At 40.3% G+C, this 14600-nt stretch overlaps 2 protein-coding genes across 2 annotated transcripts; both read right to left on the bottom strand.

Moving 5' to 3' along the window:
* Positions 1-5284: 5284 nt before the first annotated feature.
* On the bottom strand, positions 5285-6785 carry LOC126788511 (uncharacterized). Its single transcript, XM_050514509.1, has 2 exons — positions 5807-6785; positions 5285-5589 (listed from the first exon to the last, which is right to left on the bottom strand). The coding sequence occupies exons 1-2, from the start codon at positions 6301-6303 to the stop codon at positions 5535-5537; spliced, it is 552 nt and encodes a 183-aa protein (XP_050370466.1). The 5' UTR covers positions 6304-6785; the 3' UTR covers positions 5285-5534.
* A 3632-nt stretch (positions 6786-10417) lies between these two features.
* LOC126788039 (organelle RRM domain-containing protein 2, mitochondrial) lies at positions 10418-13128 on the bottom strand. The gene is made up of 4 exons (XM_050513992.1): positions 12930-13128; positions 11838-11906; positions 11646-11752; positions 10418-10747 (listed from the first exon to the last, which is right to left on the bottom strand). The coding sequence occupies exons 1-4, from the start codon at positions 13075-13077 to the stop codon at positions 10652-10654; spliced, it is 420 nt and encodes a 139-aa protein (XP_050369949.1). The 5' UTR covers positions 13078-13128; the 3' UTR covers positions 10418-10651.
* Between the last annotated feature and the right edge of the window lie 1472 nt (positions 13129-14600).

Here is a 14600-nt window from a genome sequence, read left to right as displayed (position 1 = left end):
CCCTTATCCTAAATAGCCACATCAGTTTTACTTTGACATCACCCAAATCAAGCCTTCCATCACCATGAGCATGCATCCTGTTACAATCATGAGATCCTAGCTCCCACACCAAGCGCACCGCTAAGTACTTTTGTGATCCTTCAAGCCCGGAGCCTTTGTAATATCGCAACAGAGTCTCTCTAAAGAGAGACTTTGGGCTTAGTCTCGCAACTCAGAAGGGGAAGACTAGATCATCAAGCCCAACATCGACTAGCATTGTGATCTTCAATTTTTTGAACCCAACACTATTACTATCTTGAAGTGTATTTTTTTTTAGAAAAATAAAATATTTTAAATAGAATCCAACATTACAAACCAAGGGACATTGGTGGTGGACATAAAATCCCCACTCATCTCTACCTAAAAACTAACGATTACGGTGGACAAGGACATCAAGATTCAACTGTAACCTAATCTATTCCAAATGCAGTCGATACCTCCTTACACTCAATCTCAAAAATAAAACCGCTCCATGAAATACTATACATCAAAACCACCAACATATATGCAGAGATAACGCTCCTCATTACATTGACACAATAAAAATTAACCGACGATAAAATAGGCTCTGGAAACAACACCATAACCATGGCTCACTTAGCGACACGACAAACACCACTAGCATACCATATCTCTCGTTCGAAAAGGAGGGACAACATGTCAACAACCAAAAACAAACTAAATACACTAAAAGTAAAAACAAAAAAACAAAACAAATGGCCCAGACCAGGCCCAAAAAAGAGCCTAGCCCAAGCCACACTAGTTTTTTGGAGTCAAAAGGGTCAACCACCCACACAATCCAACCCAAAGTATCACAACCCCAAAATATCGAAAAAATCAACCCAAACATGCAAACAAGGATAAGGAGTTTCGAAAAATACATACCTTAGAGAACGATTTGCACAACAAGTCTAGCGAGATTCCGGTTAAGAGCGAAGAATGTGATCGAGAGCAAAGGAGGGAATGAGAGAGCTTTCGGGAATTAAAAAAAACTTGAAACTATTGATAATGACAGTTCCTCTCTCTCTTTCACCCTTTTACATTAACCCTACACTTGATCACGCCCGTCAATCTCTCACAGGCAATTGCCAGCCGTTGATGTCGAAGGACACTAGCCGCATTGTAGTCGTTGACCCAAAAGACGTCATCCCAGATCTCGCCACATGGCATGAGTCACCGAGGCGATGCCTCGAAACGTACGCAATAACTGCCTCAGCTACTAACATCACCCCCCCCCCAAATTTAACAGTCAAAGACACGTCCGCCAAATGCATGTACGCCACGTGCCACCCACAGCACGAATAACGCCTCTTCCGGGTCACGTTACAACATTCAACGATAGCGTCCAAAGACGTCTGACGTGTAAAGATTTACTACACTATGACGGACGCACTACACTCAAAGAGAGAATCTCAAGACGTCCTACACGTAAAGATTTACTACGCTATGACGGACACAGTACGCTAAAAGACAACGTCCTAAGACGTCCTACGTGTAAAGATTTACTACGCTATGACGGATGCACTACGCTCAAAGACAGCGTCCAAGGACGTCTTACGCGTAAAGATTTACTACGCTATGACGGACGCACTACGCTCAAAGACAGCGTCTAAAGACGTCTTACGCGTAAAGATTTACTACGCTATGACGGACGCACTACGCTCAAAGACAGCGTCTAAAGACGTCCTACGCGTAAAGATTTACTACGCTTTGACGGACGCACCACGCTTAAAGACAACGTCCAAAGACGTCCTACGCGTAAATATTTACTACGCTATGAAGGACGCACCACGCTCAAATACAGCGTCCAAAGACGTCCTACGTGTAAAGATTTACTATGCTATGACAAACGCACCACGCTAAAAGACAACGTCCAAAGACATCTTATGCGTAAAGATTTACTACGCTATGATGGATGCACCACGCTCAAAGACAGCGTACAAAGACGTTCTACGCGTAAAGATTTACTACGCTATGACGGACGCACCACGCTCAAAGACAGCGCTCAAAGACGTCCTACGCACAAAGATTTACTACGATATGACGGATGCACTACTCTCAAAGACAGCATCCAAGGACGTCCTACGCATAAATATTTAGTACGCTATGACGGACGTACTACGCCCAACGACAACGCCCAAAAATGCCCTCCGCGCACAGTTTACTACGCTATGACGGACGCATCCACAACTGATGTGGCATTCCTTAACTGGGGAGTGGGGGGACTCCGAGTGGGGTCCGCTGGACCCCGCAACGCTGATTATGGCAAAACGCTTAATTTTAACTCCCTAGTCAAGAAATTGCCTCCCTAGATTGGGAACTTTGGGGGACTTGTTGGCTTAGGCTTATGCCCAGCCATAATCAGCGTAACTATTAGCACACTGAGGGTATGTTTAGTACGTGGGTTATGACTGCATAAGACAACCTTAGATAGTCAAAAAAAATAAACCCATGTTTGGTGACAAATGGGGCTCTGTTAAGGGGTTTGAGGAGTCCAAAAAATGTTGAAAACCCTTCTTACACAAAGACCCCAAAAATCATGGGACTACGGAAGCCAAAATGTCGTTCTTCTCTTCTTCTCTATCAGTTCTGCAATTTTGGGTGTCTCTTTCCCCTTCACTTCACCATTCTTCGTCAATCTATCATCTAAGCTCAATTTCTCCCATTCTAGGAAAGATCCAACTGCATACCTTTCTCATCCTCCAATCGTTGCTTGTTTCTTCGGGTATGTGGTACTTGACGCTGGTCGGCAGGAGCGATGGTGACGGAGGAGACTGTTTGAACGGCGGCGTCAGAATTGAAATCAAAATCAATGGTGTCGGGGATCAACTACTATTTAAAGATCTTGACAGTGAGGAATTGAATCAATCGATTTTCTGATTGGGTTCCTCTCTTATTAAAACGTTTTTGCTTTTCTGGGTTTTTCTCTTCTCAATTCAACAACAGATGCTTGGCTCTTGGAGTCATGGGTGATTCTCAGGTGGTACCAATTTTGGGATTGTTCTCTTGAGCTTGGGTTTTCTACAACTCAGTTTCCGGGTTTTGTTCTTTTGAGCAAGTTGCCAACTTTCAATCTTCAATGGTTATATAATTTCAGTTTGTAATTAGTACAAGTGTTGAAGGAATCATGGAGAACAATTATGAATTTGTCTTATTGGAGGTTTTGCAGGTACATTGATAGAAATCAATGAAGAGAGGGAAAGTCAGTATTTAGATATGCTTACACCAAACGTGGGTTATGCCTTCGATATCACAAACCTAGCTTGAGGAAAGTAGGATTGTTGAAGGATTTAACACTAGCTACCATAATCCCGTGCACCAAACATCCCCTAAGGTCAAAAGTAACCCAGCCCCGTAGTACCGGCAGAAAGCCAGCCACACCAGCTGTGTAATGAACCGCCCCGTGACTCGAGCCGACTACGGACGCGCCCTCACGCGCATCTCAAAGGTAGCTCTAGAAAACACCTCAAATAGACTTAGTCCCACATCAGAAGATGAGTGAATGATCTACCTCAACTCAACAATAAAAGGTCAAACCCTTGACCTCATAAGGTAAGCAAACTAAACCACTCACTGTTACTCTGCCTAAATTATTACCTACCTGACTTAAGCATCATAGAGTCGAAGACCACACCGCCGTGGTGTCCACTCTGAAGAGTTGTGCTACTTGTGACAGGAATGAGAGCAAGGAGCACGACGTATTCAGTGAATAATGGAGAGTATTGCCACAGTGTAGTACACTACATTAACAACACCATTCTAATAATTTTTGAGAATTAGAAGAGTGGAATTCGAATATTCATGTTATTACACGAAAGAAGAATCAGATCTAGATGTCGTTCTACCATTCCGCCACTAGTGTTGACAGTCAACCAAAACGCAACCTTCCGTTGCCCACACGAAGAAACAAACCCACCAATACTTGCAACCACACCATGGCATAGACCAACCTGAATTCGAAAAACAACCCAGGTAGCCCACCACTGCATCTCTCCTTCGGAGTGCTCAACTCAATCACACCTCTCTGCCAGGCTATGCCGACACCAGCAACTCCTGCTGGAAAAGCCTCGCAACAACCCAAATCACCCTCAAGCTCTCATACCGACTTCATGGATAGAATCCCCTCTCGATCCACCCAACAACAACCAACAATTAGGCCGTAACCACCATATAGCTGCCCCCCAAAATCCCGTCTAACGGTCGCGTCAATGGACGCGCCGTTGGAAGGAACCCAACCACATCGTCTCCCTCACCTCCTTCACATACAACCTCCTCACCCTCGACCCTCCCTCTTCCTCCACCTCTACTCCTACCACTCCCCTCATCTCATTTTTCCGGTTCACATCCGGTCTGGACCAGAGCGACTTGGGTTCGGATGGGTACTACGTTGATAGCGAATTGCGAGTTTGGATACTACATTGGTACAACTCAGAGTATGAGTACTATATTGACCTTGTCACAAGAGTTTGAGTACTAAATACATTTTTTTGTGATCACATGCAGGACACGTGATCTAGAAGACGGAGCCGTGACGAAAATTGACCTCATACCTGTCGTTAATGGCGAATTGCTAGTTTAGGTACTACACTGGTACAACTTTAAGGTTTGGTACTAAATTAACCTTACCACAATAATTTAAGACTTGATGCGAAACGTTTTTCTTACAAAGGAGAAGACGGTTACACCTGTGTTGGGAAAGTTATGAAAGACTGTGTTGCTTCACATTTTATTGATCCTGTGCCACTATGAGTTGGGGTTACTTGGGCCTCGGTTTACTAGTTTCTAAATGTTGACTATATAAATGCACCTGACTAAAGTTTACTCCGGTCGGTGTCCCATCAAATTGTATGCATCATTTAGTATTCTTGCTAAGTTCGTTATATTTCGTTTGATGTAGTCTATATCTTCAAAAGTTGTTTCCATAATTAATAATATAAAATGGATCCGAGTCCTGTGGAAAAAATTGGCTTGTTATTTGACCATAATTTCTCTCTCTTTCGCATCTTAACATAAGAGAAACTACACCCTTCATTTTACCTTGCTCTACGGCTCTACCTTAGCCCTGTTGGGGTGCATTTTCTCTTAAATATATGTACATATAATGGTCATTGAACAAACTTTATATCGTTAGTATGTGATAAGCTGAACACTACCGATTGACTACATAAGTATATAGGTTAACATCGTATCTTCTAATTCATAAAGAACGGAAAGGAACACTAAATGTAGTTTAATATATAAATATATAAATATATATTAAATAGCACCAGTAGGGGTACAAGAGGCTTTACATTCGCTGTTCTTTTGGTCTTTTCTTTTTGAGCAAGTAGCTAGGTATAAGAACATTCTTATTGCCCTAACCTTCTTCATATTCACAATATATGTCGTCTTGAACCCGATTTAGAACACAATAACACTGACTGTTAATACAAGTGAATTCCTATCCCTCGCACCGAAACAATTGAAAAATATATATATTCAAAAAGTCCATCCCTTTAGAACAAGAACGGCGCCGGAGCATACGCCGGAATAACTGTGACTGAAGATCGCCTGCAAATTGAGTTTGACCAATCATTTACACAGCCATTTCTCAATAAATAAAATATCACAACTAATAATAAAATAAACGTCGCAACAAATGACCAACAGAAAAGATTGATGATAATGGAAGGTTTTTACAGTTTTGGCAAAGAAAAAGGTTTTACAGTTTTTCTAAATATATAGAATACCCTAATTCAAAAACAAAAACAAAAAAAAAATAGAATACCCGTAATCATTGGTGTGGCTACGGCTTTGAACTCGCGACATTTCCCTACCACTCTTTTCACTAACCGCTCGCTCAATGCTGGGCGTCCGATCTCTACCGGATCTCCTCACGGAAACGACGTTGTCCTCCTCGATCGTGCACAGCGACGGCGTCCACTCCGAATATTGCAAGGCCGAAGCTGCTGACCCCACCGGCCTCCCACTCTTTCGCCGCGGTGGCCGCTGAGGCACCGGTGCCAGCCCCAGCTCCGACCTCGTCTGTCTCACAGGAATAATGAATCCGCGCGGCGACTTAACTCGCGGGGACGAAGACGATTGTCTTCCACGCCCGGGGTTGGAAGACGGCATCCTCCCGTGCGCGGGAGACGATATTCCTCCTCCGCTCGCGGGGGAGACAATCTTCTTCTGTCTGGAAGGCGACATAGACGGAGAAGAACCAGCTCTTGTGGTGCGTGCGGTCATGGTGACTCCACAGCAAGAAATCAAGAAGAACTTCATGCTCCTGCAGTTACGTGCGCAGGAAGTCACGTAACTGCGTTAGGATATCGAACCCTGGGAGATTTAGAGAACGGGGCGGTGTTGAAATAGTGGGGCTCCCGGTATCGAGCTTTAGTTAGTTACGCTTCGGCTCATCCCTCATTGATGGTTCAAAGGTTTTTTGGCGTCCAAGCCAGAGGAACCAGAAGATGAGGGGGTGTGGGGGGAGTGGACTTTGTACGTGGCTCGATCTTTTTCTGGGTTTGTTAGGGAGAGGGGTGTGGTTTTTATAATGCGTGATCTGGATGTGCCTGAACTACGGGAAAACCTGCCCCTTGCATTGTGAGGTTATTACAAGGTGCCCCATGTTTTGGTTAGATGATGGATCTACCTGGAGGCATGCAGTCTCTCTTTTCCCGTTCTGGTCGATAGGGTGACAGCACGGACACTAAAACTCGTTTGTAATAGAGTGAGGCATATTAGTTTAGAGGGAGATTATATTATAGAGACTAATCTATATAATTCATTACAAGTTTAAATAATACTAAACTTCATCCATATTTTATATACAAGTTAGTCTTTTTTTAGATTGTTTTATGGCAGGGATTATCAATATTGTAACAAAGTTGTCACTGTTGATGACTTGAAGTCTTCTATATAATTTTTGGAAAAATTATTATATGTACCCGGTACATAGTGTATGTGACAATGTGACGTATTCTTTTAATGTTATTATTACATTTTTACTGTGTTTGTTTATTTTGGTTACTCATATTTAATTAATATTTTTTCATTTCGCCGAGTGCATATTTACTATATTATAGAATAATATGATTGGCTGGATACCACATGACAGTGTTACGTGGTGTTCTGAGTACACAAAATAATTATCATAATTCTTGTTTGTTGAGGTAACCACGGGCAAGAAACGATGAGTTTGTATGAGCTCAGTGTACATAAAAAAATTTACTCTAAATTTAATGGTATTGTTAGTTCATATCTATCTATAGAAATGTAAACTTTGGAATTTCAAAATGTTTCTGTCAATGTTAATACACTTATCTCCCTCAAATATCAGGACCCATGCCATTGATGCCAATTCATACCAATAACATCTTTTGCCACTACTTTTCCTCTCATATTCACTCCCTTGGTGGCTTAGTTTCTGCGCCTTACTATTCTTGAAGAACTCCGAGTTGCTATTTGTCTGTCTGAGCGGGGATTCCAAATGTCAGTATCAGATGAAGGAATAGTAGCTAGAGACAACACAATTACTAGTCCATATGAGGGTGAAACCCTAACTAATTAGAGTCTTAAAGCTTTGGCTAGCTCCTTCGCCCAAACCCTAATATATCCTCTTCCTCGCTTCATATATGGGTCTTCTCTGGCATATGCGCGCTTCTCCATGTCACCATGTGCATCTTCTCCCTAGCTACTTGAGTCGTACGGCAGCCACCAGCCGGCCTGTTCAATACAATCTCCTCACAGCTAGACGACTCCGACTACGTCAGACTTCAAATGCATGTGGAAAACTATTCATACCGGCCAGGATATATAGCTATGTCATCAAACTAGACGATTGAAGAAATTCTGGAATAGATAATCATAATCCTGTGACTCACGATTCGCCATTACTTAATTTGATAGAGATCGCGAAATCTGTTGGTTAGTGAAACTAGATAAATCATAAAACTGGCATTGAATTGGTGCAATTAATTCAATTACGTATGAATAATGAAAGAGAATAAGACTACTTTGCCGTCGGACCCATTTGCTTTTTTGTTCCCTTAATCTATTTAATGATGGATCCATCGATCATTCGATCATACTATCTATTAAACTAGGTCAATTAGTATATATGATTTGATTTATAATGCACAGACAAATCGATCAAGCAGTCCTATTATTGGTGCAGTACTTGAATACTTATCCACATGTAAAGTTCCTGTGAAGCAACTATGTATTATCAAGCTAGATTTTTGTTTGATACTCTGATAAAGAATTAGAAACTGTTCTTTTCTTTCTTTTACCTGTTGGAACAAATGATCAGGGAGATAGACCATCTAGGTAGGAATCATAGGATTACATGCATGTAGCTAGTGCATGTAATAACAAAATTGAAGTAATCCCATCTTCATACCATCTCTTGCATCGACTTTTTATCGCCAAAGCCGACACTTAAATCTCAATCTTGATTCCTGAAGATTGATAAAATATTTGAACTCCACGTACCTTTTATTTCATAACAAAGCACATGCTCAATGATCTGAGTTATTAATTACTATATATATTTCAGATAAAACAACGAGAGTTTGTAAGTCATAACTAGGGAATCTTGATTTCATTATATATCCATTAACTTTAGTTCGACACTCCTAGTTTGTAAATCAATACGAGATTACGAGCAGTAACGAAAGTTAATGAGAACGTAACCCTACGGATCTAAAAGCTTACACGTACGTATATCCAAAATTCCAAATAAGGCACTTGTAACCATCAAAGTCGTCTCAGAATTCCACATATTAAACAAACTTAATACCTTCCGCAGGTATTCAAATTCTTCTCCACCACATTTCTAATTCTAGTATTTCAGCTAAAATACCAAAATTAGAATCTTCTCAAGTCCTCTTATTCATACCAAATCGGTGGCTCAAGATTTCTTTCCCTTAAATTCAAATTCCCTATCAGAAAGCAACAATCCATAAACATATATGACTCGATGAGTTTCAGAGGCCCATGATGCTTGCTGAGAAATGAAGACGCATCCCCTATATGGCCTTTTTAAACCTTCCCAACTAATTCCCATATAACTAAAAACGATCGTTTGTCCCCTACTGGATGATAAGCTACTGGACTTCAAAATATCGAATGTTTCGTAACTTTCAGGCATCAGGGTAATAAATTGCTCTCGGATTACTTCGATCGCAAGGCACTGCCCTTGTGGCACAGATAGCTTCTGTTTAGACCACCACCTGTATGCTAGTGTTATCAATGGCACAAAGAGGCTATGAGAATGTGAGTATGTAATGTTGTGGGTTGAATTGATATTCATCTGGACGCGATAGGTCGAGCAGGAAGAATCCAACTCAAAGTGTCAAATTGTCTGTATTGATGGTATTCCGAGCAAGCCTTGGCCTTGGAAAGAACTGCCAATTGAGCATGAGAAGGAAAAGAGAAAAACACAACACACTTTGTTTACTCCACCGTCGTACGTTTTTTTCTTTTCTTTTTCTGATCGAGTATTTTCATAAAAAGTGCAAAAATGAAATAAAAACATGAACACGATAAGAGGCTTTATATAATTTGAATTATTATCGATCTACAGGTATCGATCGTTAGAGGTCACTGCGGTTTAAAGTTGGATGCAAATCCAAGGTATAGCACGAATATTAGTAAAGCTTAGCTTCAGGATTCCTGCTCGATTTTGTCTACAGGGTTTAAGACTTTAGGATAACATCAGATTTTCTGGAGAACGACAATAAGTTTTTGTTTACCAGCAAAAAACCTAAGCACGGTCGAGCGTTGGCATTGTTCAAAGACCAAGTCTCTAGCTAATTTTGTTACAACATTACATACTTCTCGTCTCTACTTCATATGTCAACTTCATACCGCATAGGGTCCACACTTTTTGTTTTCCCTTCTTCTCACACCTCTTCTGTCTGTTCTTCACCTCTAAGCGTTTTTCTCGTCCACAATTTAATACTCCTGAGATCGCAGATAATAGAGCTATCATTAAATTGAGAGCACGGGCGTCTGACTTGCTCAATGAACAACTGCGATTCAAAGTTTGAGGTTTTATACATGCTGAAAATAAGTTTAAGGTTAGATTGTACATGAACAAGGCTCTCGATTGAACATAGCTCGGAATACTAACCAACAAAAAAGTTCCGTTCTATGAAGAGTACAACAAAAACCCATCTTAACTGGAACAGAAGTTATATAACTTCAGATGGTGTGTAATGAGCTATAAGAACGGTGGGGTGAAGAAAAATTATCAATATGAACTGAAGAACATTTAGAGAATCACTTTCGGTGGTTAAAAGGCCTAATCTATTCATCGGTAATCATTCCAAGCCCTGATCGAGCCATAACAATGCAGTTGCCTAATTTGTTGAAACTTGAAAGAGAACAGAAATAAGTCGAGCAAAGTCGGAATGGCTCGGTACAACTTCCACATGTTTCAATTAAATAATAGGGTCCTTACAGGTTCGTTCAAATACAGACCATCTGTGATACGATTGATTTCCAATGGTATTGGTTCTCAGATTAGGATAGCCTCTTTAAGAATTTGATCAGAAGCACCAAACCCTCAGATCAAAAAGTTTACATGATAGATATTTTTAATAAATAATCGTTTCTAAAACTGGACTCAGTAACGGCCATACTGTGTCGAATTGTTCTCAGGAGGTGGTGTAGTAGTTCTCGGCCTTGCATATTCAGCAAATATAACCCAACCATCCAGAAACTACACAAACAAAATATAAAAAGTTAAAGTTTGACATAAAACAAGTAAAAAGAAAAAGGTGCAGGGTAACGTTAGTTTTGTGACCATGTAAATTGTAAGTTCCTATATACTTCCGGCAACTGTGTGGATTCAGACCATGTAAAAGGTTAGTTTTCTGAGGATTCTCACTTAAGAGGTGTACAAATTGCTGACTCGGAAGCGCTTGGACAACAGAACATTTGGAAATTGAAAATGCCATAGAGGAAGGGTGCAGTCGTGTATGTATATAACAAGTTTGTGTGTTTGAGTGGATAAGTACAGGAAAACATTACTATTAATCCAACTATTTCAAAGAAGGGTTTGATATCTTGGCTATAAGGAGCAGACAAACATTTCATATAGATGTTACAAAAAAAGTGAAGCTCTAACTCACTGCCTCAGCGGTTGTTGGCAACATTAGGAATTCCTTAGCATGCTAATACAGTGATATATATGTTTATCATAGATCCTTAGATCAATAACATCCCATGAGTATCAAACAACAACGAGAAACAACATATAGTGTTGGGAGCTAGAAATGGTGTTTTCAGTTTAATCTATTTTTATCTTTGTTTTTAAATATAATTTAGTTTGGTTTGAGAAAAAATAATCAACAAATTTCTTCTCTCAGGGACGTGGGATTTTATGCTTTTACTACTAAAGTTTCAGAATAGTTCACTATCTCTACTGTCTGATCATTAACATGCCAATATGCGCCCAACAGATGATCACCCTTGTTAGTTGAACATAACACTTTTGTTGGGTGGAGACAAAAGCCTATTATCACTTTTCCAAACTCTTTTTTTATGAGAATCTAATTTAGCTTAATTGTATAAATTTTAAACGAACTTTATGGATATCAAGAATACAGCCGGCTGACCTGTCCATCCATGCCTTGTTTGCCTTTGGCAGCATCTTCTAAGGTTGAATACCTTACAAAACCAAATCCCTTGGAGAACCCTGATACCCGATCAGTCACCACTCGAGCTGTATATGATAAAGCATAATTAGAATATGTTTTAAGAATTATAATATGAAAAAAATTAACAACAACAATGTCGCAAAAGAACACCTTGAACAACTTCACCAAATGCAGCAAAAGCTTTATGTAGTCCTTCTGAAGTAGTACGCTTGTTAAGCCCTGCAAAAAAAAAAGACAAAACAGAAAAACATATATGTAATCCAATACAAATCAAAGGGAACTGAAGCGTGATGGGTTCTAGACTACCGAAGTATTCAGCAACACATACAGTATTACCCTGGGAAAGAATGAAGAGAAGCCCAGACTGAAAGCTACGGCAACAGGATCAATAACATACAAGGTTATCCACAAAACAACGCATGATCTCAGTTTTATCAAACAAAAAACCCCTTTCATTACTTAATAACAAAAGGAATAGATAGTCAGAAACAATCATTCATTTGTTTGAGAAAAAGAATTGATTTTGTTAAAAAGGACTGGATGACATTTGTATGAAAGGAGTCATTCAAAATATTATTGTCTCTGTCTAATTTGATGAGCAACAAACATGGATTTTAAGGCTGCACAAGCACTTCTATCTTGGACTAAACCTTCAGTCGCAACCAATCTTTTCAAATCCATGGACTGCCACTGTGATGTAAAGACCGTTTAAAAGGAAAGCCATTTTAACTTCATTTTGGTAAGTTCACCTATGTACTGCTAGTAGGGTGAAAATAACAGACTCACAGAGTGCATCACACAGTTCATGGGTTCAATTGAAAAACCTTCGTCACTACTTCTCAGTCACTTAAAACTAGTAGTATCGACCAATCATTTCTTAAAATGAAAGAGAGATACTTGGAGCTTATGTCAAAGAAAGAGAGAGATCAAAACTAGAACTTGATACTATAAGAACAGATTCAAAATCAATCAATGTCAACCCTACGAACAAACCCGAAACTTTAAATCGATACCAACCATTCTATACATACATACAGTTTTCCTGCCCTCGTTTTCTTGGTTTCCACAGTAAGCCTTAACTTCACACATTCAGAAAGTCCAGCAAAACCAAACTAACGAGAATGAAGCTACAAATTTTACCTAATTTTACAGAGAAACACACTAAAGCCACGATAACCCAATAACAAATAGAGGTAAATATGAAGAAAACAAGGGGTAATAATGCGAAAGAGCGAGACTTACCAGAGACGAAGAGGTTGGTGCTTGGTTCAGCCTCTTGTCGAGGGTTAGGCGCCTGAGAGCTCATCGGAGGAACGAAGCCAGTCGAGAACAGCCGTCTAAGGCCGCGTGTAGGCCCCGCCGCCGCCGCCGCTCTCATAGTCAAAGCCATTTGCTATTCGTTTTTTGCTTCTACGGGTTTATGCTAAAACCCCTCTTCTCAGGTTATTCTAGAGAGCGAGAGATCGGAGGAACCTCTCTATTGGCTCTATATCGATGAGGTGATATTAAAATGACAAAAGCACCCATGAAAAGAATAAGGAAATGCAACCTAATGTGGGGCATTTTAGTCATGTGCTGCTAGGTCAACACAAAACCTTCCCCTCCCAGCTGGTCTCAATAGATCAATGCCCATTACACAAGAGGGCATGAGGCAATGAACATATTTCTACTTTGTCACTATGACTAGCAACTAGTTTAACTAGTAAGAACATATCACCCTAGTGTCACATCCCGCCAAACTTAGCCAAATTTTACCTTGAGACATTTCCGGATTTCTCTAGAACCTTGGAGAGGCTAGTGGAACTAGACCACTCTAGAGTTCTCTAGAATACTCAAGGATCATCTTAGAAGCATGTAGAGTTGTATAGACTTATGTAGAGTTCTCTAGAATTCTCTACAATGTACTTAGTCCTAGAAATATCTAGAACTTGTAAAGTAGGATGAGGAGGCCTATAAATAGCAAGGCACCCTCTCATTTGTTCCATCAAGCAGTCAAGCAAGAAGCAAGCTATCAAGCATACTTGTAAGTTCTCTCTTGTTCAATATAAGTTCTCTTTCAAGATATTCTTCTTTGCCTTTCAATTGTTCTAGCAGGGCGTTTGCGAGTTTAAGGCTGACTTAGCATAAGGGAGTTGCTAAGGCCGCACGAGTTGCATAGCAAAAGAGTAAGCTCGTGACACTAGGGAAGGAAGCTTGGTCAAGTCACTACTTCAACATTCTCCTTCGGTCATGTCGGATACGGACGAGAAGAGTAGGGCACGATGAAATCTTAATCGCGATTTAATTAAAAGGTTTTATTTGCGATTGTATTACCAACGACCCCTTTCTGATTATGATAAATTTGTACATGTGCGAAACCTTAGAAGTCATTTATACATTCAATATCTTTTAAAATCATCGGTGATATATCAATTATGTAAATTGGGACATAGTTGTCTCTTTTGTTTCATTCGTCGTTAGGCTTTTTTTACTTTTGTATAGAATATATCTCAAAGAGAAGCCTCCAAAGCGTACACAATTTATAATGTCAAATAATAAGACATCAGAAGGCTTATTGAGAATCTTATTCAACCAACTAGTTCCTTGGCTAATAGAATCACCAAAGTGTAGCAAGTTTATGATGTATCAAGTTTATGATTCTAGAAATTACGTAAGGTATGGATTCGCCGATTCCGGTGATGGCAGGCCGTAACGGCGGAGCGGACCACGACAGCTGCACTCCACATTTCTTGTCGGTCGGAGCTCTATCGGCGACCTACGGCAGCTAGAGTCGTGAAATCGTTGAAATCTGCCCAGAAATTTGATTTTTTTTTTCAGATTTCGACCGCCGTGGGTCGCCGATGAGCTTCGACCAACACAGATGGAATCACCGAAAAATGGGTAGTGCAGCTGAGTTGGTCTGCCCCGCCATTG

Source organism: Argentina anserina, chromosome 3 (assembly GCF_933775445.1).
Source record: "Argentina anserina chromosome 3, drPotAnse1.1, whole genome shotgun sequence".
NCBI lineage: Eukaryota > Viridiplantae > Streptophyta > Magnoliopsida > Rosales > Rosaceae > Argentina > Argentina anserina.
This window is presented reverse-complemented; position numbering and strand designations above follow the sequence as displayed.